The 22,066-nt window shown below is 38.7% G+C and overlaps 1 protein-coding gene across 3 annotated transcripts; it reads right to left on the bottom strand.

The window, feature by feature from the left end:
• Positions 1-262: 262 nt before the first annotated feature.
• SLC17A3 (solute carrier family 17 member 3) lies at positions 263-21,161 on the bottom strand. Of its 3 annotated transcripts, none has more exons than XM_065913137.1 (14): positions 21,058-21,161; positions 18,306-18,427; positions 17,613-17,792; positions 13,103-13,314; positions 12,521-12,754; positions 12,353-12,440; positions 7,283-7,369; positions 3,677-3,795; positions 3,393-3,554; positions 2,985-3,114; positions 2,746-2,893; positions 2,364-2,454; positions 1,247-1,383; positions 264-1,132 (listed from the first exon to the last, which is right to left on the bottom strand). In XM_065913137.1, exons 3-13 carry the CDS (start codon positions 17,686-17,688, stop codon positions 1,249-1,251), a joined length of 1,482 nt encoding a protein of 493 aa, XP_065769209.1. In that variant the 5' UTR covers positions 17,689-17,792; positions 18,306-18,427; positions 21,058-21,161; the 3' UTR covers positions 264-1,132; positions 1,247-1,248. The 3 variants fall into 3 exon arrangements, with proteins under 3 accessions (XP_065769211.1, XP_065769209.1, XP_065769210.1); XM_065913138.1 differs by having other exon boundaries at positions 17,613-17,782; XM_065913139.1 differs by lacking the exons at positions 18,306-18,427; positions 21,058-21,161 and having other exon boundaries at positions 263-1,132; positions 17,613-17,760.
• Between the last annotated feature and the right edge of the window lie 905 nt (positions 21,162-22,066).

Below are 22,066 nucleotides of genomic sequence, written 5' to 3'. Positions count from 1 at the left end.
ATGTCTATCTTCCACATTTGAATAGGGACTGTGTCTAATTTACTCAAGTGTTCCAAGGGTTTAGATTCTGGACTATGGAAAATCTTCTTTATCCTTGTCCTAAATTTTCACACAGAACTAATGTTCATAACATCTCTTCTATACAAAACAACTTAATGGCTATAATCTATTCTACATGGTAAAGATCACCATGGGGAGCAACCTAGAATGTAGTTCTGGTCCCTCTGAACATGCTATGACCTATTGCCACCCACAAATTATAATTTAAAGAAATACTGATCTATTTCATGTTTTGAGCTTTATATATAACTTTACTGAAATCATTGGATCCTAGAAGGAGAAACATTGCAGACTCATAGTGGGTAATTTGAGGACAGTGTTAAATAAGACAATTACATAGGACTGAGACGGTGGGAAGAAAACCATAAGATATTCCAGGGCTTGCAACATAAAGGCCAAAAAAGGTTTGAAAGGACAGGGTGAGAGAGAAGTTACAAGAAAGTATGTAGAGAGTTGTTTGCTAGGAGCTGTGAACTGCAGAGGAAGGATCACCCACCTGCAGTCTCCATGGGGAGGAACAGTAGAGATAAATACTCCTATCCTCACTTTCCTGCCTCCACTGAAAATCCAGCAGAAGCCAGTAGAGAAAGTGTGGGGTGCAAACCACACAGGTCAGTCTCCTGGGGCCTGAGCAGGATGGAGGGGAGTGGAGCACACAAAGGAAGGAACACATGGACAATATTGAGCCCAACAAATATATATCAGTATTCGTTTTTGCAAATAGGAGGAACTATTGCCCTAGTGAGGTTATTGCCCTGCATTAAGAGTTTCAAAACATTGTTTCCTGTTTAGAGATCCAAAATCTATGAATCTAGCATACTGGCTCCCATATAGCAGCTTCTCTGAATGCATTGTTAATTCCATGAAGATGACAACTTTTTTCTTGGCTATCATTTTATTTGGATTTTCACTCATCTTATATTTTCCTCAAAAAGAAGTCTGAGTAAAATAAAGAAATGATCTCAGATTTGAAAAGAGCTACAGCAAAGAAAATTTTTCTGTTTGTCCACCACTGAAGCCTTCTCATTTATGAAATAAAGTACCTAATGACTTTCCATCCAAAGTGGGGTAACTAAGAAAGAAAAATGACATAGAGTTAAACACGTAATACTCCAACGTAAAATAAAAATTAAGTTTAAATAGTGCTTCTGTGGTTTTAACCATAGATGAAATCATTACCCTTTACCTTCATAAATGAGTAAGTTTTCTTTCTTTAGCCCAGTCTTGGACATCTGCTTTTCCAAAGATAAGATAGAAGATCAGTCCTAATGTGTTAATGACAAATGACAAGGAAAAGACATTCCTCCACCCAAATTCAGGGTCCTGAGGAAACAAAAGTTCAAGTAAGTATTACCCCTTTTATTCCCTGTTCCTATGAAACTCACATTAAAAGTTTAGAAGACAATGTTCACTAGTGGATCTTCATGTAGAAATTCATTTCCTATACACAGCTTAATAATTTGATGGAAAGAATTTCAAAATGGATTCAGAATGTTCTTCATAAAACTACTACAATATTGTAATTAGCCTCCAATTAAAATAAATTAATTTTTAAAATAATGGACTTAGAGACTTTTATATCTAACCTCCAAAATTGCATTTGTCATTATTTATCAAAGTGCCAAACACTTTCTCTTTTGTGCGAATCATGACTCTCTCTATATACATATTTACATACACATATATATATGTACTAATAAAATTTCTTCTTCTCCAGTGCAAGAATCTTGCAAGAAGACAACTGTGGGTTTTGAAGCTAGGTAGGTCTAAGAGGAATTCTGATTCTACATCCTCTCAGTGGGAAGACATATTCTATCATATTTTAATCATCAGGAAATGAGGATATTAATACTTTGTTTTCATAATTAGTATGAGCATCAATAACTTAGATTACTGTTTATGAAATACCTATAATACTCCCTGTATATATCAGACACTTCAACATATTTGCTTTCATTATCTCTTTGCTTCTGTATGGTTATGCAAATGAAAATTTCAAAGTGTTGCAGAAGACATGACAAGTTGCATATATGCATGGATTCATCATCTTCTCATAGGACACGTATGTCACTGTGTGATTTCGAAGACTGGAAATTACCAGCGGATCCCCAGGGAGTGCTTTGGTTTCAGAATGAGGTCACGAAAGAAACTGTTCTGTATTTTCCTTTGCTACATTGATCGTCATGACAAAGTTACTCATGATTTAATTTTATTCTCCAAAATGTGAAAATGTTTTTTATGCTATTATCGTTATGAGTAGATTTGGCAGAGCATTTTAAGAAACCTTGACAAGAAAACCTTACCTGACTGAGAAGAAATCCACTGACAGTGGGTACCAGGACAGCAGATAGCTGTGCAAACGCCCTTGACATTCCCATGAGAAAACTAGAATGCCTGTGGGTGACAGGAATGTTTCAGGCTAGATCCACATTTGTTTGGCAGCATGCTTCAGCCCCAGAATGTATCATATATTAACAGTAATTATGTCAAAAAGACTTGCTCTGTGTATGTCCAATGAAAGGCACTGAGGCAAATCAATAATGCCCTTCCCTCCACATACTTGAAAATGGCCACAATCATCATCGCCCATGATTTATAATTTTGCAAAATTTGAGGCTTCCAAAAGTCTGCAGGCTAAATCTTTTTCAGAAAATATGAAAATGAGAGTGGAGATTACAGTCCTACCTTGGAGCAATATCTAAGGCATTGACATAGACCCCTGGCTGACATAACAGGCCTAGTCCACAGGAGAGCGTCAGAAGGCTCACTGCTATGATATAGTCGGAGGCAACGAATGGCAGAACCAAAAGGAATGTTGAGGAGGGGAGACTTCCTAAGGAATGAGGAACAGACCAATTAAGCAACAAACATTTTTGGATGTTGTATGCCTTGTGAATTATCAGACATTTTGGCCCTGTTCTTACCTAGAACTGTGGCAATTTTCCTCACTGTAACAAGCCTAAAATTCTTGGTCAGAAGGAAATCTGCCAGGTAACTTCCCAGGAGGCAAACGATCCAGGCAATAATGAAAGGAAGGGCAGACAGGAAACCACTCTGAAGGGAAAACATTGAGTAAACCATCATAATAAAGGCCGTGAGACCACAACCTTATACTGATAAATCACTAATAATCCTACTGACAACTCTGAAATCATACTTTCCCAAGAAAATCAGTGGTCCCTTCCATCATACCTTCAGAAAAGCTACTCACATTACTGTTAAATTATTTCTTGGTAATAAAAGGTAAATTTTTCTAGATGAATGATTTGTGAAGACAGAGTAATTTGAGAGTTGTGCAAACAGGAAAAATGGTTGGAAGGAAATATACTCACATTTCTAATATCAATGTTGAACACAGAGCTAATGTAAGTTGGTGCATATATAGTTATTACATTCATTAACCACTGATGGCTAAAACAGCAAACACACATGGACCAGAGGGGTAGAGATCTGACCATAGCTTTGATGGGAAGAGGCTGCTTAGTAGAGCTGACCTGAAAACAAATTTACTGATCAGAATAGTAAGATCTGAGACATGCTCACATGTTCGTAGTCACTCTGATAAATTCAGATGCTGATATAAGACCTCTGGAGAAGGCTGGAGTTTTATGTGTACCTGTTGGGCCAAGGAGGATATGATATATTCTTTCTCTGTAACGTTTATCCATGGATGAGCGACGGGGTCATCATAAACCAAAACACACCAGAGGGGAAAGCAGACACAGCCAAAACCTCCTGCAAGCAGAGATTAAATTGGTAAACTTCTGTGTGAATTTCTTTTCAATTGGAACATTTTCTGGCATGGGTCCTGGGAAAAGCTTTTGCTCATAATATCTTCTTTCCACTTCTCAAAAAATTCACATGAATATCACAGCTTTTTAAATAAGTCTAGAACCTATTATTTCACATTTCTTGATTATTTGTGTGCATGAAAATCACAGACCCTAGAAATGGCATTAAACTTGGTATCTCAACTTCTTGAGAAGTAGAAGCAGTAACAGATTTTATTTTCTTGGGCTCTGAGATCACTGCAGATGGTGACTACAGTCATGAAACTGGAAGATACTTGCTTCTTGGAAGGAAAGCTATGACAAACCTAGACAGCATATTATAAAGCAGAGACATCACTTTGCTGACAAAGGTACCTATAGTCAAAAGCTACAAGCTTTTCCAGTAGTCAGGTACAGACGTGAGAGTTGGATCATAAAGAAGGCTGTATACCAAAGAATTGATGCTTTCAAATTGTGGTGCTGGAGAAGACTCTTGAGGGTCTCTTGGACTGCAGGAGATTAAACTGGTCAATTCTAAAATAAATCAACCTTCAATATTCATTGAAAGGACTGATGCTAAAGCTGAAGTTGTAATACTTTGACCACTTGATGTGCACAGCTGACTCACTGGAAAAGACCCTGATGCTGGGAAAGATTGAAAGCAAAAGTAGAAGAGATTGGCAGAGGCTGAGATGATCAGATAGCATCACTGAGTCAATGGACACGAACTTGAGCAAACTCCATGAAATAATGGAGGACAGAGAAACCTGGTGTGCTGCAGTCTATGGGGTCACAAAGAGTCAGACATGACTTAGCAATTGAACAACAACAAAGGAAAACTATATATCTACTCACAACACTTCTGACACTATCTGTGTTGGTTTTTCACACTAAGAAAGTCTCTAATTCTCTTCATACACCAAGCTAGTGTCCTACAATTTAGCCCAATTCTGACAATATCTGGCATTAGCACAGACCCTACAGAGTAAGGACTCAGTCACATAGACTGCCTCCTACTTCAAATACTAAATGCAACTAATAAGTCCCCAAATTAAAATTCCCACACTTACGTTCAACTTTACTACAAATTCTGAGGTTCCTGCAAGTCCCTCTCAGTTTGATAATTTGGTGAAACAGCTCACAAAACTCAGGGAAATATTCATTTTTGTTTACTGGTTTAATATAAAGGGACTTCCCTGGTGGCTCAGAAAATAAAGCATCTGCCTATAGTGTGGGAGACCTGGGTTCAATCCCTGAGTTGGGAAGATCTCCTGGAGAAGGAAATGGCAACCCACTCCAGTAATCTTGCCTGGAAAATCCCATGGATGGAGGAACCTAGTAGGCTACAGTCCATGGGGTCACAAAGAGTAAGACGTGACTGAGCGACTTCACTTCACTTTCACTTTATTATAAAGGACATGATAAAGGTTCATGATAAATGAACAGCTGGATGCCATGACTAGGGTGAGATCTGGAAGGGTCCTGAGTGTAGAAGCTTCTGACCCTGTGGAGCTGGGCACGTGCTCCCCTCCCAGCATGTGGGTGTGTTCATCAACCTGGAAGCTCTCAGAACCCTATAGCTTAGGGATTTTAAGGAGGCTAAATCATGTAGGTATACAATGCTGTGTTTAGTCACTCAGTCATGTCTGACTCTTTGCTACCTCATTGACTGTGGCCCACGAGGTTCCTCTGTCCATGAGGATTCTCCAGGCAAGAATGCTGGAGTGGATTGCCATTCCCTTCTCCAGGGGATCTTTCCAACCCAGGGATCAAACCCATGTCTCCTGCATTGCAGGTGGGATTCTTTACCATCTGAGCCATAACTAATTATTAATACAATCTGAAGCACCCTCTCCTCCCAGGAAGAAGGAGGGTGGGGCTAAAAGTTCCAAGTTTCTAATCATGGCTTGGTCTTTCTAGTGGCCTCCATGCTGAAGCTATCCAGGAGGCCACCAAAAGTCACCTCATTAAATGAAAGATGCTCCCCTAACTCTATGTAGTTCATTCTGGATGGTTTCTACTGTTATTTTTAAGTTCATTAATCATTTCTTCTGTTGTATTATCTGTCACTAATTCAATCCTTATAACGTAGTTTTTAATCTCTAGAAGTTTGATTTAGGGTCTTTTAAAAATATGTTTTGCTTGTCTTAATTTCTGAACAAATAGAGTTATGTTATAATATAGTTATAATAACTATTCTTGTGTGCTAATTCTAACATTTGTGTCAGTTCTGGGTTGGTTTTGATTGATTAATTATTCTCCTTGTTATGGATTATGTTTTCTTGCTGTTGTCCATGCCTGGTAACCTATGGTTGGAGCCATTATGGAGTTCAGCATAACATGAACTATATTTTGTTGGGTACTAAATATTTTTGTATTTCTATAAATATTTTTGAGCTTTGTTTTGGGATACAGTTAAATTACATGGAAACACTGATTCTTTTAGATCTATCATCATCATTTGTTAGAGAGATCCACAATAGTGTGTTCCCTGGAGCTAATTATTTCTCACTACTGAGGAAAGACACTTATGAGTATCCTGCCCAATGAGCCAAGAATTAAACAATTTTTCAGTCTGCTTTGTGGAAACAGGCACTATCCACGATGCTCTATAAGTACTGGGACACTATTCTTTAATCTTTTCCAATGATCTCCATCCTCCCCTGCCCTCAGATATTGTCCTCACACATATACCCAGATCAGAGCTCTGCAGAATATCAAGGAGGACTCTGCAGATAGCCAGGGTTTTCTCTGTGTGCAGGTGTTTCCTGTTAGGTGCTCTTTCCTGTTGGCTATACCCGCCTCACTCTCTCAGGGCTCTTAGTTCCACCTCCTCAACTCTGATTCTTCTGCCTCTCACAAACCACTGCTATTCAGGTTTGTCCCCTACCTTCTGCTAGGGCAGCAGAGTTTGCCCAATCACTGCATTAATAATGCATCATAGTGGACTTCTTTGGTGGTCCAGTGGTTGGGAATCCACCTGCCGATGCAGGGGACTCAGGTTTGATCCCTTTTGGGGGAAGATTCCATGTGCCATGGGGCACCTAAGCTCGTGTGCTACAACTACTGAAGCCTGTGCACCCTAGAACCTGTGCTCTGCTAACGAGAAGCCACTGCAGTGAGAAGTTCATGCACTGCATTGGATAGAGAGTAGTCCCCGCTCACCACGACCAGAGCAAGTCCACACGCAGCAATGAAGATCCAACACAGCCAAAATTAATTAATTAAATATTTAAAAAATGTATCATGGCAGTTTAACAACATCATAGGCAGGAGAACTCCCAAATTCTTTGATGGCGTAGGTTCATTCTTCCCAACTATTATATTAAGACATTTTGTTCTACTAGAATCTTTCTATGTTGACTCATTTCTTCCAGAAAAGTACACACAGTTAGATATCAGAAGAGTCACCCTATATATGAAAACCTGGGAGTGGGGAGATAGTAGCTTACCAAATATATAGAAGACAAAAGGCCACCCGAGGGTTTGACTGATGATGCCACCCAGCAGAATGGCAATGGAGGTTCCCAGCAGCAATCCTGCAAAGAGAGAATAAGGCCATGGGGGCTGGACTGCCACCCACTCGGTGCCTACAAAAGGACAGGTGACATAATAGAGAGCACTATCACCATAAAGAGATGAGCATGGTAGAATATATATATGAACTTCAAATTTGTGAATTTGTGATTGAGTTCATAGGTTCTCCTAAAGACCCATTTTTCTGGTAGTTCCCTAGTATCACTGTAGATGACAACTATGCTTTTATGCTATGTCAATTTTTAATTACACAATTCATATAACATATATACTTATTGTAAAAGTAAATTACCACAAAGAACCAAATGCCCCACCAATCCATTCCTACTCTTTTCTCTAATGTTAACCAGGAGCTACAATTTATTACATGATGTATAATTGCATACTTTTCTTCTCTGTACACATACATAAGATATATTGATATGCACATGTTGCTTTGTAAATGCATTTATAGAATACGTAGACAGCAAGTTAGATACATTTGCCTATTAATATGCTAACAACACTTATTTATTTCCATGGCTTTACAGAGCATTCACATATAATGTGGGCACATTTTCCTTTTACAACTTTTTCAAAACTAGACTATTAGGTTTTTAAAATTTCCCAGATGAACATTAACTGGTCAAATTTTATATATATGTATGTGAGTTATTATTAACTTTAAATAAGTAGGACATAGGTACAATAATGTACCTTTTGTCCCGTGACATTTATTTTTTAGTTGCAACTGGTATTGGAAATATTTCCATGTCACTCTAGATTCTACAGCCATTGTAAATTCTGAACATAAACTAAACTATCACTTCTGAACATAGACATAATTTATTTCTAAATATATAAAATATCAGCAGTAGACTTGCTAAATCATAGATTGTACATTTTTTATTTTGACAGATATTGCTGAAGTATCCTGCTAAAAGTCCATACCAAATTAAATTGCCAACAAATACTTGTTTCTCATCTCTTGACAACATTGGACATCCTCAAAATTCTAATATAGTTTTCCAAATGTGAATATAAAACAGTATACCTTTTTTCCTTTAATAGTGAAGTTGAATTATTTTTCCTATGTTTGTCATTTTTTATTTCTTCTGTGAAAAGTCTGTTCATAGTCTTTTTATTTGTTTCTTTCACTTTGCCGCAATTTATAGAACCTTTATGTGTTATAAATAACCCTCTGTCATGCTGGCTGCAGTTCTCTTCTCCCACTTTTAACTTTGTTTATGGTGTGTTTTGTAATCCAGCAGTTGTAAGTTTTCATGGGGTTCAGATCTATGAGGTTCCTCTGTAATGACTTCTAGACACTCATTTGCTTAAAAGGGCTTTCCCGATCCCACAGTTAAAAAAAAAGATCACTTATGTTTTTCTTCTTATTTGGCCATGCAGTTTATTGAACCATCTTATTTGTGTTATCTCCTTAAGCACCAATATCCAAATTTACAATTGAGGAAACAGAAACATGGAAAAGTTAATTAACCACCCCAAGGTCATACAATTAATAAGAAGGAAAGGCAGCAGCATTTGAAATGAGACTGCCTGACTTCAGGACACAAATCAATGAAGATGGAAATCAGTACCTTTTTCCACCACTGCATCCATCAAAGCTGCATTCTTTTCTCTAAACTCTCTGCCTTTATGCCAGTTATAATGGGGGACAGGTCACTGCATCAATCCAAAACCTGGGCCCTTCTTGTTCTTTCCACCTCTTTGCACCCTATCTTAAATGTATTAACTCACCCCATTTTCCTTCTTACATCTCACTCTGTGTTTTAAATTGGCTTGACAAACTGTAATTATAACACTTGTTTTTTGTCTGTGAGCCTAACTATTCCATGAATCTTGGCTTGGTTGTGTACCTGGGGCTACCACTGCATTGAGGCAATTTCCCCATGAAAGATATGCTTTATTTATTCAACATTTATGTTACTAAGACTTATTCATGTTGTTGCATTCAGCTGTTCATATTTATTGCTCTATGATATATGATCCTTAGATTAAAGGTGTGTGTATGTGTGTTTCCATTACCTATGAGACCTGCCTCAAATATGAGCTACCAAATCTGTTTGGTCTGCTTACTCTTCTTCATTAATTTATCGAGCTCCTCAAGTGGTTACAAAGCTTCCTACCTATAGGTATACCTTTGTGGGCCTGTTAGAAGAAAATACAGTATATTTTGTCCTAGAGGCTAGCAGTAGCTGGGCTCTTCCACTAAGGACTTCCCCAGTGGCTCAGTTGGTAAAGAATCTGTCTGCAATGCAGGAGACCCAGGTTTGATTCCTGGGTAGGGAAGATCCCCTGGAGAAGGAAATGGCAACCAACTCTAGTATTCTTGCCTGGAGAATTTCATGGACAGAGAAGCCAGGCAGGCTACAGTCTGTGGGATCCCAAAGAATTGGACACAACCGAGTGATTAACTTTCACTTTCACTTTCTGCTAAGGACAGATACTTTTCTGAAAGTCCTCCTCCAACCTCAAGAGCTGAGTGATGCTGTCCTTAGTGCAGCCTACTAGGGAGCCCCGGCATGAGTGGAAATGGTAGTTCCTCTGAGAATCACTGAAGTAGGCAGGTAGGTTCAGTTCACTCCACCTGTTCATGGTCTCCTCCGATGTTTTTTTGTCTGGGCCTCCCAGACAACCATAAGTTTTGTGTTTCCAGAACCAGGTTCTGGAGGCCATCTACCTGGGGCTGCTAAGATTCCCCAAAATCAAAGACAAGCGGGACTCTAGAACTTGCAGTCTTGTACATTCCCAAGATTCCTCTAGACAGTCAGTTGACCTATCCCAAGTGCTCTGTCCCTATTTAACAGGAAATGAGAAGAAAAGGAGTTGTCACTTTTAAAAGGTCACTGCCTTCATCTGAGTCTTTTAAATTTTCTTTCATGCTTTCCAACTCCTGAATTTCTTGTACTGTATTCTGGAACAATATCTCAATATTTGTCCAGTTCACTGATGAGATGGCCTTATCCTCATAAAGGTATTCAGATTTCTCATTTCAATTAAAAAATACTAGCAGTAATATTTTTAATTAGCAGCTATTCTTTTTTTTTAAGTGAATGTCATATACACATATCTCCCTGGATCTCTCTGATATTATTCATTAATTATTCAAAATCTTCTCTTTTTCATTTGGATTAATTGCAGTTTTTGAGTTTGGTTTCTCTCTTTCACTCTCTTGATTTTCTCCAAATTTTTGAGAATTTAGGAAGACCATTTCTTATTTATATTTGAGGACATCCCTTAGTCAGCTGTGGTAACCAAAGTGAATCTCCTTAGTCTAAACTGGAGCCTCCATTCCCCTACCAGTGGATGTGAGCTCTGATGACAAAGATTAAACCTCTAGAGTTGTGAAGGGTTCTCAAAAGGCATAAGGTCAGGTGGGTGTGTATGTGTGTGTACATGACTTGTTGTCTGGACTTGAAGAGTCCTTGGCTCTCTAACTCAGAACTTATACTTTGGCCATCTACAGTGTGTTAGAGATGTCCATCACCAAAGGTTGTATATTGTCACCCTGCTTATTTAACTTATATGCAGAGTACATCATGCGAAAGGCCAGGCTGGATGAAGCACAAGCTGGAATCAAGATTGCTGGGAGAGATATCAATAACCTCAGATAAGCAGATGATACCACCCTTATGGCAGAAAGTGAAGAAGAACTAAAGAGCCTCTTGATGAAAGTGAAAGAGGAGAGTGAAAAAGCTGGCTTTAAACACAACATTCAAAAAACTAAGATCATGGCATCTGGTCCCATCATTTCACGGCAGATAGATGAGGAAACAGTGGAAACAGTGACAGACTCTTCTTGGACTCTAAAATCACTGCAGATGGTGACTGCAGCCATGAAATCAAAAGATGTTTGCTCCTTGGAAGAAAAGTTATGACCAACCTAGACAGCATATTAAAGAGCAGAGACATTTCTTTGCTGACAAAGGTCTGTATAGTCAAAGCTATGGTTTTTCCAGTAGTCATATATGGATGTGAAAGTTGGACTATAAAGAAAGCTGAGCACCGAAGAATTGATGCTTTTGAACTGTGGTATTGGAGGACTCTTGAGAGTCCCTTGGTCTGAAAGGAGATCCAACCAGTCAATCCTAAAGGAAATTAGTCTTGAATATTCATTGGAAGGACTGATGCTAAAGCTGAAACTCCAATACTTTGGCCATCTGTTGCAAAGAACTGACTCCTTAGAAAAGACCTGATGCTGGGAAAGACTGAAGGCAGGAGGAGAAGGGGACAACAGAGGATGAGATTGGTTGGATGGCATCACTGACTCGATGGACATGAGTTTGAGCAAGCTCTGGGAATTGGTAATGGACAGGGAAGCCTGGCATGCTCTAGTCCATAGGGTCTCAAAGAGTCAGACACAACTGAGTGACTGAACTGAACTGAATGTGTTAGCCATACTGTTTCCATTTTCCATTACTCCTTAGTGTAACGGACATTTCTCCCTCTGGAGTTTTCATTCCAGGCACACTGTCCAGGCAGATCATTATCAGAAAGCTGTTCTCAGGACAACTGAGAGCAATTCCAAAGAAGATTAAGTTGGATCCATGCCTTACACTCAACACTAGTATAAATCCCAGTATGTCAGAAATTTAAATATAAAAAAATGAAACCATGCATAGTCAATAAAAGCCATGGTTGGATGCTTTTGGAACATTTCTAACTATGATTCAAAGTCCAAAAACCATAAAATAAAAGAACGCTCAATTTGACTACATCAAAATGCCTTTTTGAAAAATGGCAAAAATCATTATAAGCAAAATCAAATCACAAATGGCAGCCTGGGGAAAATAACTGAAAGTCATGTGAGAGACAAAGGACCCATCCCCCTAATTTATAAATACTTGATCAACATTAAGCAGAAGACAAATAATCTTCTAATGAAAACAAAAGTGGTCAAAAAACAAAAAAGACAAACTGTCAGAGAACTCAGTGAAAGAATGTTGGATTGTAGTGGACTCGTTTCAGTTATATGTTTTTACCTGATATAGCAACGCCACAGAGTCGACTTCGTTCATGTGGAGGACTCCATCTTTCCCAGATTGCAAACTGACCCCCATATCCTAACCCCTGAAATAAAAATAGAGTTGTTGATACGTGGTCCCACAGAGAAATTCATATTCAGTCATATTTATAAAATATCTGGTTACCAGGCTCATGCCCTGAAGTATTCGAGTTGCAATGAGGAAAACTAGTCCAAATTCAGCTGCCAGAGGGGTGAAAAGAACAAGAAGGGCGGATCCAAGCTGAGCAGCACCAACCACTCGTTTTGTTCCTATTCTTCCAGCCAGGTATCCACTGGGAGCCAGTGTCAGAATCATGCCATAGTTGATAGCACTAAAGATGATGCCCTGGATTTGAGGGTTCCAATCATACACAGGGGCCTTAAAGAAAAAGACAATGCTTTGGTAAGCCACGCATAGGAAGGCTCTTTCATAACTTAAGAAGCTTCTTTAGATTTTTCACTTACTTACAAATCACAGTTTCCTCAATTAAAACTTTTTAACATATAAATTCTAGAAAAATATGGGCAAGGAGGTGGGAGGGGGGTTCAGGAAGGGAATACATGTACACCCATGGCTGATTCATGTCACTGTATGGCAAAACCCACTACAATATTGTAAAGTAATTAGCCTTCAATTAAAATAAATAAATTTTAAAAAATTCTAGAAAAATAAACATTGAAATAAACAGCAAAAACAAAAACATAACTTGAATCTTTCATTGCTTACCCCTGCAGGAAGACTCTTTGGGGAATTATTTGGGTCACCAAAGGAATCAACAGGCAACTCCTCAGTGGAGTCATTAAATGAGGGCTGATGGTTTGTGCTGTTGACCATGGCTACCATGGTGATATTCATGATAATATTTTGTGCCATTATTATGAAGTTGCAGAGGTGTACCATGAAGGCTATTCCATAGCGAGTGGAACAAATGCTAGGAGCTAGAAATATTAAGACAGTGTATTAGTACTTTCCTTATCGAAACTTTATTTACTTTTCACAAGTTAAAATACAGATAGGTATCACCTGATGATTCAAATGCACTTCTATTGGTTTTGGGAAAGAAAAGATTACAAAAGGAGGAAACCACTGAGTTGAGTCAAAGGATGTTTTATACCATAGTTTTATAGACCCTGACTTTTTCTGGGGAGTTCTGTTCTTACAATTTTGTCTTTCCAATTCTTAGATTATTATAGTCTATGGCTGATGAAATTACTCATAGTTAAATATATAAAGATATGATATATATTAAAAGTAAATATATACATAAAAATAAAATATGTATATGTATATATACTTAAATTATATAATTTATAAGTACTACATTATATACATATATACATAGATAATGTAAATTTTAAAATATTGAAAGAGTTGTTCACTGGTGTAGATTTATTATTCTTCTCATATGTCTTAGTGAGGACAAACTTTCACTTAAGTTTTGAAATTAAACCTATAAGTTTTCTCATTAGAAAAAAATTGACACCCACAAACTATGAAAAAATATAGTAAAAAAATAACAGAAAAAGAAATGAGCACAAAATTAAAATAATCTGTTTTTGTACTCTCAGGAAAGATGGCTATTGCCAGGAATTATTGCAATAATCCAGAAGAGAAGTGAAGAAGCGTGGACTAGGTTGGCAACTGTAGAACTAAGATATGATAAGATCCCAGACAGATCTCAGTAGGTGAGCAACTAAATATTGGTTTCAAGTTTACAGATTGGGGGAGGGGCATTGGGGAGGGGCATTGGAGGGATTCTTATTCTAAACAGCAGGAAGAATAGGGTTGGCTGTTCACTGAGGAAGAGATCTGTGGAAAAAGAAGGTTTGAGGCAGTGGAGTTATAAAGAACTTATTATTGGACAGTTAAGACAAGGATGCCTTTTAAGCACTCAGGAGATGCTGAGAATGTTGTTGGATATAAAACTCTAGAGTTTAGGAGAGATGTAGAGGCTGAGGCATAACACTGGGATTTAATAATCTACAGATAATACTTGAAGCCATGATATTTAGAAAATGAGAATAAATGGAGAAGATAACCAAGGACTGACTCTAGGGTTCTCCAACACTTGGAGGCTGGATAAATGGGGAGAAATTGGCAATAGAAACTGAAAAAGAAGGGTAGGTGGGATAGGAGAAAACCAGGAAGAATGTGGTGACCTCAAAGCCAAGGTGTAAGGGGCTACAGCTAGGAGGGAGTCAGAAGGTGTGTCAGATATTTCTGGTAGGTTATGTACCATGATGACTGAGAATTAACTCATTTAACCTTCACAACAATCCTATGAGGCAGCTACTGCTATTGTTTTACAGGTGCAGAGAGGTCAGCTAACAGAATAGCTCAGGTGTCTATGCTCTTATCCACTGTGCTGCCTGTATATGGTGGCTTCTATTTTGTCCCAGATGATTCCATGAGAATACCTTTTCCACAACCCCAGTACCCTATGAGGTTTGTATGATGGCATGGTATAGGAGAGGAGGATAATACTATGCATTGTCAAGAAGTCTTCAAAACTTCAAGAAAAGAAGTGCCTTGAGGTTTACAAAAGAGCCTTTCCCTCAAGGCTATACTCTCTTAAAGTGAAGTGAATTCGCTTAGTCATGTCTGACTTTTTGCCACCCCATTGACTATAGCCTACCAGGCTCCTCAGTCCAAGGAATTTTCCAGGCAAGAGTACTGCAGTGGGTTGCCATTTCCTTCTCCAGGGGATCTTCCCAACCCAGGGATTGAACCCGGGTCTCCTGCACTGTGGGCAGAAGCTTTACCTTCTGAATCTTTGCATTGAATGGAGGGAAGGAGGAGGAATTTGGAAGAAACTGGAAAATACACTGTAATTAGAATGAGGAGTTCAAAAATAATATCTTTGTAAAGTTTTCCTTTTTCAGGAATGGATGATGATTTCCAATGTCAATCAGATCAGCTAATAATTTATCAGTTCTTGTGGCCTCTGATTTCTCCAATGTACTTTGGGATCATAGAGGCCACAGGTTATTAAAAAGGATTGTCAGCAAACCAGGTGACTAACGGTTCACAAATGGGTGGAGTGAAGATCCGCCTCATGTGATTGCTGAAAGATCCACTAGAGAGTATATTTAAAAGGCTTAGTCTGCTGCTTGCTGCATATTAAGTGTTCCTTACAGGCTACTATATGTGTCCTAAATCTTTGTGTGTTTTTGACTGCCCTGAGCAGTTTGCAGAATCTTAGTTCCCTGGTCAAGGATCAAAGCCAGGTCCCCTACAAGAGAAGTTCAGAGTCCTAACCTCTGGACCGCCAGGGAATTCCCACTATATGTGTCCTTAAAAATGGTTTCCTGTGTCTAGTGAAAATATATGAAAAATACTGTTGGTGCAACATCTCATATGTTAAATTTTTAAAAGTCAGTATATAATACAAAAATACTGCATTTGGTCAAATTGACTTAAGGTACATCATTTTTGCTCCACTAAGAATCAACTGATCAACTAATCAACAAATCAAACTTAATAGATCCAAAACTAAATTCCTATGTTCCCCCTCCCAATCCTGCTCCACCCAAATTGCTTTCCAACTCAGCTGACAGAAATACCATCCTTCCAAATACTTTACAATTTATCCTTGATTTTTCTTCCATAGCCTACATCTCATCTACCTAGAATACAGTGTTGTCTTTACATTCAAAATGTACATAGAATTCTACAGCATTTGCAGTGCTCTACTTATACCATGATGGCTTCCCTGATGGCTCAGATGGTAAGGCATCTGCCTACAATGCAGGAGATCCGGGTTCAATCCCTGGGTCGGGAAGATCTCCTGGAGAAGGAAATGGCAACCCATTCCAGTATTCTTGCCTGGAAAATCCCGTGGATGGAGGAACCTGGTAGGCTACAGTCCATGGGGTCGCAAAGAGTCAGACACGACTGAGCGACTTCATGTTCTTTTCTTTCACTTATACCATAAATTTGGTCACACTCTCTTCTGCTCAAACTTCTCTATGTGGCCTCATTTTGTTCAGATTAAAAACTAAGGTCTCGATAATGGCCAGTGGAAATGAAATATTTGTAACCATTGCTTCAGATTTGTATTTTTCTTAGGAAAAAGTCCTGAGAAAGTACTAATTCCAACTGTAGACAAGTGTTATGTTAAAGGATATCATGAGATGTATATATACATGTATTGGAAAGGAAAATGGCAACCCCCTCCAGTATTCTTGCCTGGGAAATCCCATGAACAGGGGAGCCTGGTGGGCTACCAGTCCATGGGGTCACAAAAGAGTCAGATGTGACTGAGTGACTAAACAACAACATATGTGTGTGTGTGTACACATGCACATACATACAGATATGTTATATATAATATATACAATTTTATATCTATTTAACTACATCTATCAGTTAATCTATGTATATGATGTGCTAAGTCGCTTCAGTTGTGTCTGACTCTGCAACCCTATGGACCATAGTCCACCAGGCTCCTCTGTCCACGGGATTCTCCAGGCAAGAATACTGGAGTGGGTTGCTATGCCCTTGTCCAGGGAATCTTCCTAACCCAGGGACTGAACCCACAGCTCCTGCAGCTCCTCTGCATTGCAGGAGGATTCCTTACCGCTGAGTCACTGGGATAGATAAGCAAAAAAAAAAAGAAAAAAGCAGCTACACAACTTAAATATACAATCCCAGGAAGAATTTTCAGGCAAATATACTTTCTCTGTTGGATAAACAGGAAAAATAATATGTATCATTTAAGAATAATTATAAGGCAAACAGAAACATGTGTGATCCAAAATACACAACGTAATATATACATCACAGAATTATGTAAAATATACATATAAAGAGAGACAATAAAAAATCACAGTGGGGTTGAATTAAGCTTACTAAATTTTTCATTTCTTGATTTTTCAAGGTTTCTTTAATTAATTTTTAAAATTTTCCTAATTAAGCAATGTAATTAGGCTTATAATATTACATGCAATAACAAGCAGAGTACACAATACTATGTGCAGACAATTTGGTAGCAATTATCAAGAATGTAATGCATATGGATTAAGATTAGAAGGTAATCATCAAAAGTAAAATACTTTTTTAGAATAGCGGTATTTGTTTCTTTCATGTCTTTGTAAAGGTACAATAATAGTATTGAATACTTGATTTCAAAAAAGGAATTATACAACTTAAAAGATACAAATTCATTTCTTTGCATTACAACATTGTAAAAATCCACCATAAAATACTAAAACCACCTAGTCAAGACTGACTTTACCTTTCCTAGGGCTGACCTTCTCATCCCCTTGTATATCTTGAGAGTTCTTCCCTGCTGTGGGACTCAACTCTGTCATAGTGGTAACTGTGTTCTTCTCTTCTGATGTCTGTTTTTCACCTCTCAGGGTGATGGAGTGTGATCCAATATATCAGGCATGAGAAAAGAGACTCCTTTAAAACACTTAAAAAGTGAGCAACAAAAAAAATTAAATAAAAATAAAAAGTGGGCAACAGGCAAACAAAAGCTGGTGGGAGTCACTTGGAGTCAAGTAGTCTACCTGACCAGGAGCCTCTCTCCTATCCAGCTACCCCTTTGGCAAAGTAGGGCGGGCCAAAGTAACCTAACTCTAATTCACATCTGGCTGAGTCTTGTCCAACATTTATTTACACTGTTTAACCTGTGATCAGAAGCAGCTTTGTTTCAGGAAGAATCTCAAGCTCTAGAATCAGAGGACCTCTGATACTTCTTAACTTTGCAATAGCAGACGAATTAATAAAGATACCTCTGCCTCCGTTCCTTTATCTGTCAAACTACTGTGATGAATTTCATTAAATATTACTGACTACCAAAAAAAAAAAAGTTGGACCATTCCATCTGGGTTGGTAGAAGAGGATCATCACCTATTCTTGGCTCAATACAACAGGTATACCTAAGGTTTGGAACTGTTTATTATTTAGGATCTAGAGTACTCACCAAATTCCAATTTCAGAGTGGTTGATTTGGAGCTTGACATTCCTTAGTTCATATCCAGGCTTGTGATTTACCTAATGTGCCAAGTGTTACCAGGAACAAATTTGTGTATTTCAGTTTCCCATCTGTTGTTAATAACAAGGACAACAACAACAGTGCAGCTGCAGCACCTTCATCAAGGATTTATAAGGATTCAATAGACAGCACATGGTTGCTATATGATTTATTGCCATCATTGCTGGAGTTTATTTCACTCAGCATAATTATTTTGAGTTTCATCTATGCTGCCCATATTAATACTTCATTCCTTTTTATTGCTGAGCAATACTTCATGGCATGGTTATACCACAATTTGTTTACCTGGTCACCTTTTGATGAAAAATTGCATTATTTGCAGTTTGTGGCCATTAAAAATAAAGCTGCCATGAACATTCAAGCACAGGTCTTTGTTTAGACATGTGCTTTCATTTTTCTTAAATACCTCTAAGTAGAATGGCTGGGTCATATGATAAACATATGTTTAACTTTTTAAGAAAATGATACATTGCTTTTCAAAGTGGTTGTACCATTTTACATCCTCACTAACAGTGTATGAGAGAGGTCCAGATCCACTACATACTAAACAGTTTGGTGTGGTCAGTCTTTTTAACTTTAGACATTCTGAAAGATGTGTAGTAATATTTCATCATGGTTTAATTTTTATTTCTATAATGAGGTGGAGCATCTCTCCATGTGTTCATTTGCTATCCATGTATCTTCTTTAGAGAGGTATCTCTTCAAATATTGGCATGAGGCATTCTAATTCCCTGGTGTGGCCAGGACTTTTTAAAAATATACCTTTTACACCTGAAACTAGCAATATTGTAAACCAACTATACTTCAATTTTAAAAAATAGACCTTATACACATAGGTTAACTGCCTTGATTTTAAACGCATATATTGTTTGGGAGATACTTGACTAAATAATAAATATGTGGCCAGACGTATTGTCTTGTACAACCTGGCAATGATGAACAAGCACATGTTGTTTTTATTAACAGCTTTTCCCCATGTGTGATATTTATTCTCACTTCCATGTTCTGCTATGATGTCAATCAATGTAACTATGTGGTTATGATACGTTACCATCCCCTTACTGTAGGACTATTTGGACTGGAACATTCTGAATGTCAGAGTACTTCCAGTTTTCTACTACCTTTATTCCAGACAACAGGGCATGCCTTGTCTTGGAAATCAGAGTGTCCAGTCTCAGCAGATGTGACCATGTACATGAAGATAATTCTCCCAGGAGATTTTATAAGCATTCACTCACATAGCTAAACAGGTGGCTGAGCATAGAGAGCAAATAGAGATCCACATAAGGGAAAGTTCTGAGAGCATTTGGCTATCAAGGGAGTATCTGAATTTCAGGAAAGCTTGGTGACCTCAAGAAAGTTTTCTGGCTGGATGCCCTGGCAGTGAAGTTGCCAGGATAATTTCACTCCCATTAGCCTCCAAGGCCAAGGGGTATGCAAAAGAAAGTACATATATATCATATGTGTTTTCTATTTATATATGTGTTTACACCCACATGTACATTCACACATATTTTTTAACAGCTACCTTATTTCCCACTATTGGTCGAGAAAACCCTGCTGATTGCCTGAATCTGAGATGATATGGCATAGTGAAATGTTTCTGGTTTGAAGTCATGTTCACAGGGAATCATTTTGAGGTTTACCTTCCTGCAGAGCCCCCTGGGTTTAAAGGCTGGGGTTGTTCTAATAATAGCATTGTATCTACATATCTGAGAGGTCACAAGGACCACCCAAAACTTGTAACTTCTACATCCCTGCCTTGAGGATTCTCTCTGATCACCTCCTTCCAACTCTCCTCAACCCACCTACAATTTTCTGGTGGCCCTGGTGGCCATACCATTGCCTCATCTATCCCCAACCATTTTTGTTTGGTTAAATTTCACACCATCTCACTGGTTCTGACTCAGCATTCCTCTAGATGCTGTCTTAGACCAGAGTCACCCCCAGTTCTGTCTTGTGTCAAAGTCCTGGACCCTAATTGATCTGGGTGGGAAACTAAGGCAGTGAATTTGATTACAAAAGGCTGGAGTCCTTTAGGATACTGGGAATAGCCCTGTTGCTGCTGTGAATCTGCCCAGGAGAAAAATCCTGCACAACTTTAATGGGAGTGGGAGGGAATGAATCTTCATGTAAGAGACAGTGATGCGGTTGCCAATGCTTTCTTATCCGGAGTGTTCTTTCACAACCACTCTATAGCTCTTCCTGTGTGTCCTACCAGCTAGTGCAACAACAGAAATTATGATAACCACAGTTATTGACTACTAACCCAGGCAGTTCACATCAACACCAGATGGAGATATTATTGACCCACTTCATCCAGCTCATCCCATTGGTAAATGAAAGCTCTGATGTTTGTTCACAAGCCCCCAAACTGAATTCCCAAATCTCTGCCTTTAAACATTTCACTAGAGCACCTGTTTATTGGAAAGGTCTTCCACAGTTGGCATTTTCTCAAAGTTTTGGGTTATCAGGCACAAAACTTCAGCTTCCTGCTTCTACCTCTCTTCTGTTCATGTTATTAAGGAGATGGGGCTTTTATCTCCACTCACTTCTTTTTTTAATCCATATGAGAAAACCTGAGACTTGGGGGTATATAAAAATTGTCAAAAATATACAACTGTTACACAGAAAGGACCCTTTGAGGTCTTTCACAGCAATACCGAGATAAGTGACTTACCGATTTAGTGTCTGAGGAAGGACTTCGATTTAGAACCTGCTCTCCCTTCAAGCTCTCACCCTCTACAACTTTGCCCGCAAGCAGTTGCAGATGCTTTGCCATCCTGGGGCTTGACTCGGTAATCATTAATGAGATTCATCAGACAGAAGCTAAATGAGAAGGCGTCTTGCCAAGTGGCCTTTGGGGAAATGTGCCTTGAATATTCGGAATCTAAACCTCCTCTGCACTTTCACCTGCTTATTCACCGACGTGAGATTCTTGACCTTTCTCCTTGGGTTCAGTTCAGTTCAGTTCAGTCACTCAGTTGTGTCCAACTCTTTGCGACCTCATGGACAAAAGCACGCCAGGCCTCTCTGTTCATCATCAACTCCTGGAGTTTACTCAAACTCATGCCCATTGAGTCGGTGATGCCATCCAACCATTTCATCCTCTGTCATCCCCTTCTCCTACTGCCTTCAATCTTTCCCAGCATTAGGGTCTTTTCAAAAGAGTCAGCTCTTTGCATCAGGTGGCCACAAGTATTGGAGTTTCAGCTTTAACATCAGTCCTTCCAATGAATATTCAGGACTGATTTTCTTTAGAATGGACTGGTTGGATCTCCTGGCAGTCCAAGGGACTCTCAAGAGTCTTCTCCAACACCACAGTTCAAAAGCATCATTTCTTCAGCGCTCAGCTTTCTTTATAGTCCAACTCTCATATCCATACATGACCACTGGAAAAACAATAGCCTTGATTAGATGGGCCGTTGTTGGCAAAGTAATGTCTCTGCTCTTTAATATGCTATCTAGGTTGGTCATAACTTTTCTTCCAGGGAATAAATGTCTTTTAATTTCATGACTGCAGTCACCATCTGCAGTGATTTTGGAGCCCCCCCAAAATAAAGTCTGCCACTGTTTTCACTGTTTCTCCATCTATTTGCCATGAAGTGATGGGACCAGATGCCATGATCTTTGTTTTCTTAATGTTGAGCTTTAAGCCAACTTTTTTACTCTCCTCTTCACGTTCATCA

The sequence above is a fragment of the Muntiacus reevesi genome, chromosome 20, assembly GCF_963930625.1.
Source record: "Muntiacus reevesi chromosome 20, mMunRee1.1, whole genome shotgun sequence".
NCBI classification, from domain to species: Eukaryota; Metazoa; Chordata; class Mammalia; order Artiodactyla; family Cervidae; genus Muntiacus; species Muntiacus reevesi.
The sequence above is the reverse complement of the archived record's forward strand: the minus strand, read 5'-3'. Positions and strand labels throughout refer to the sequence as shown.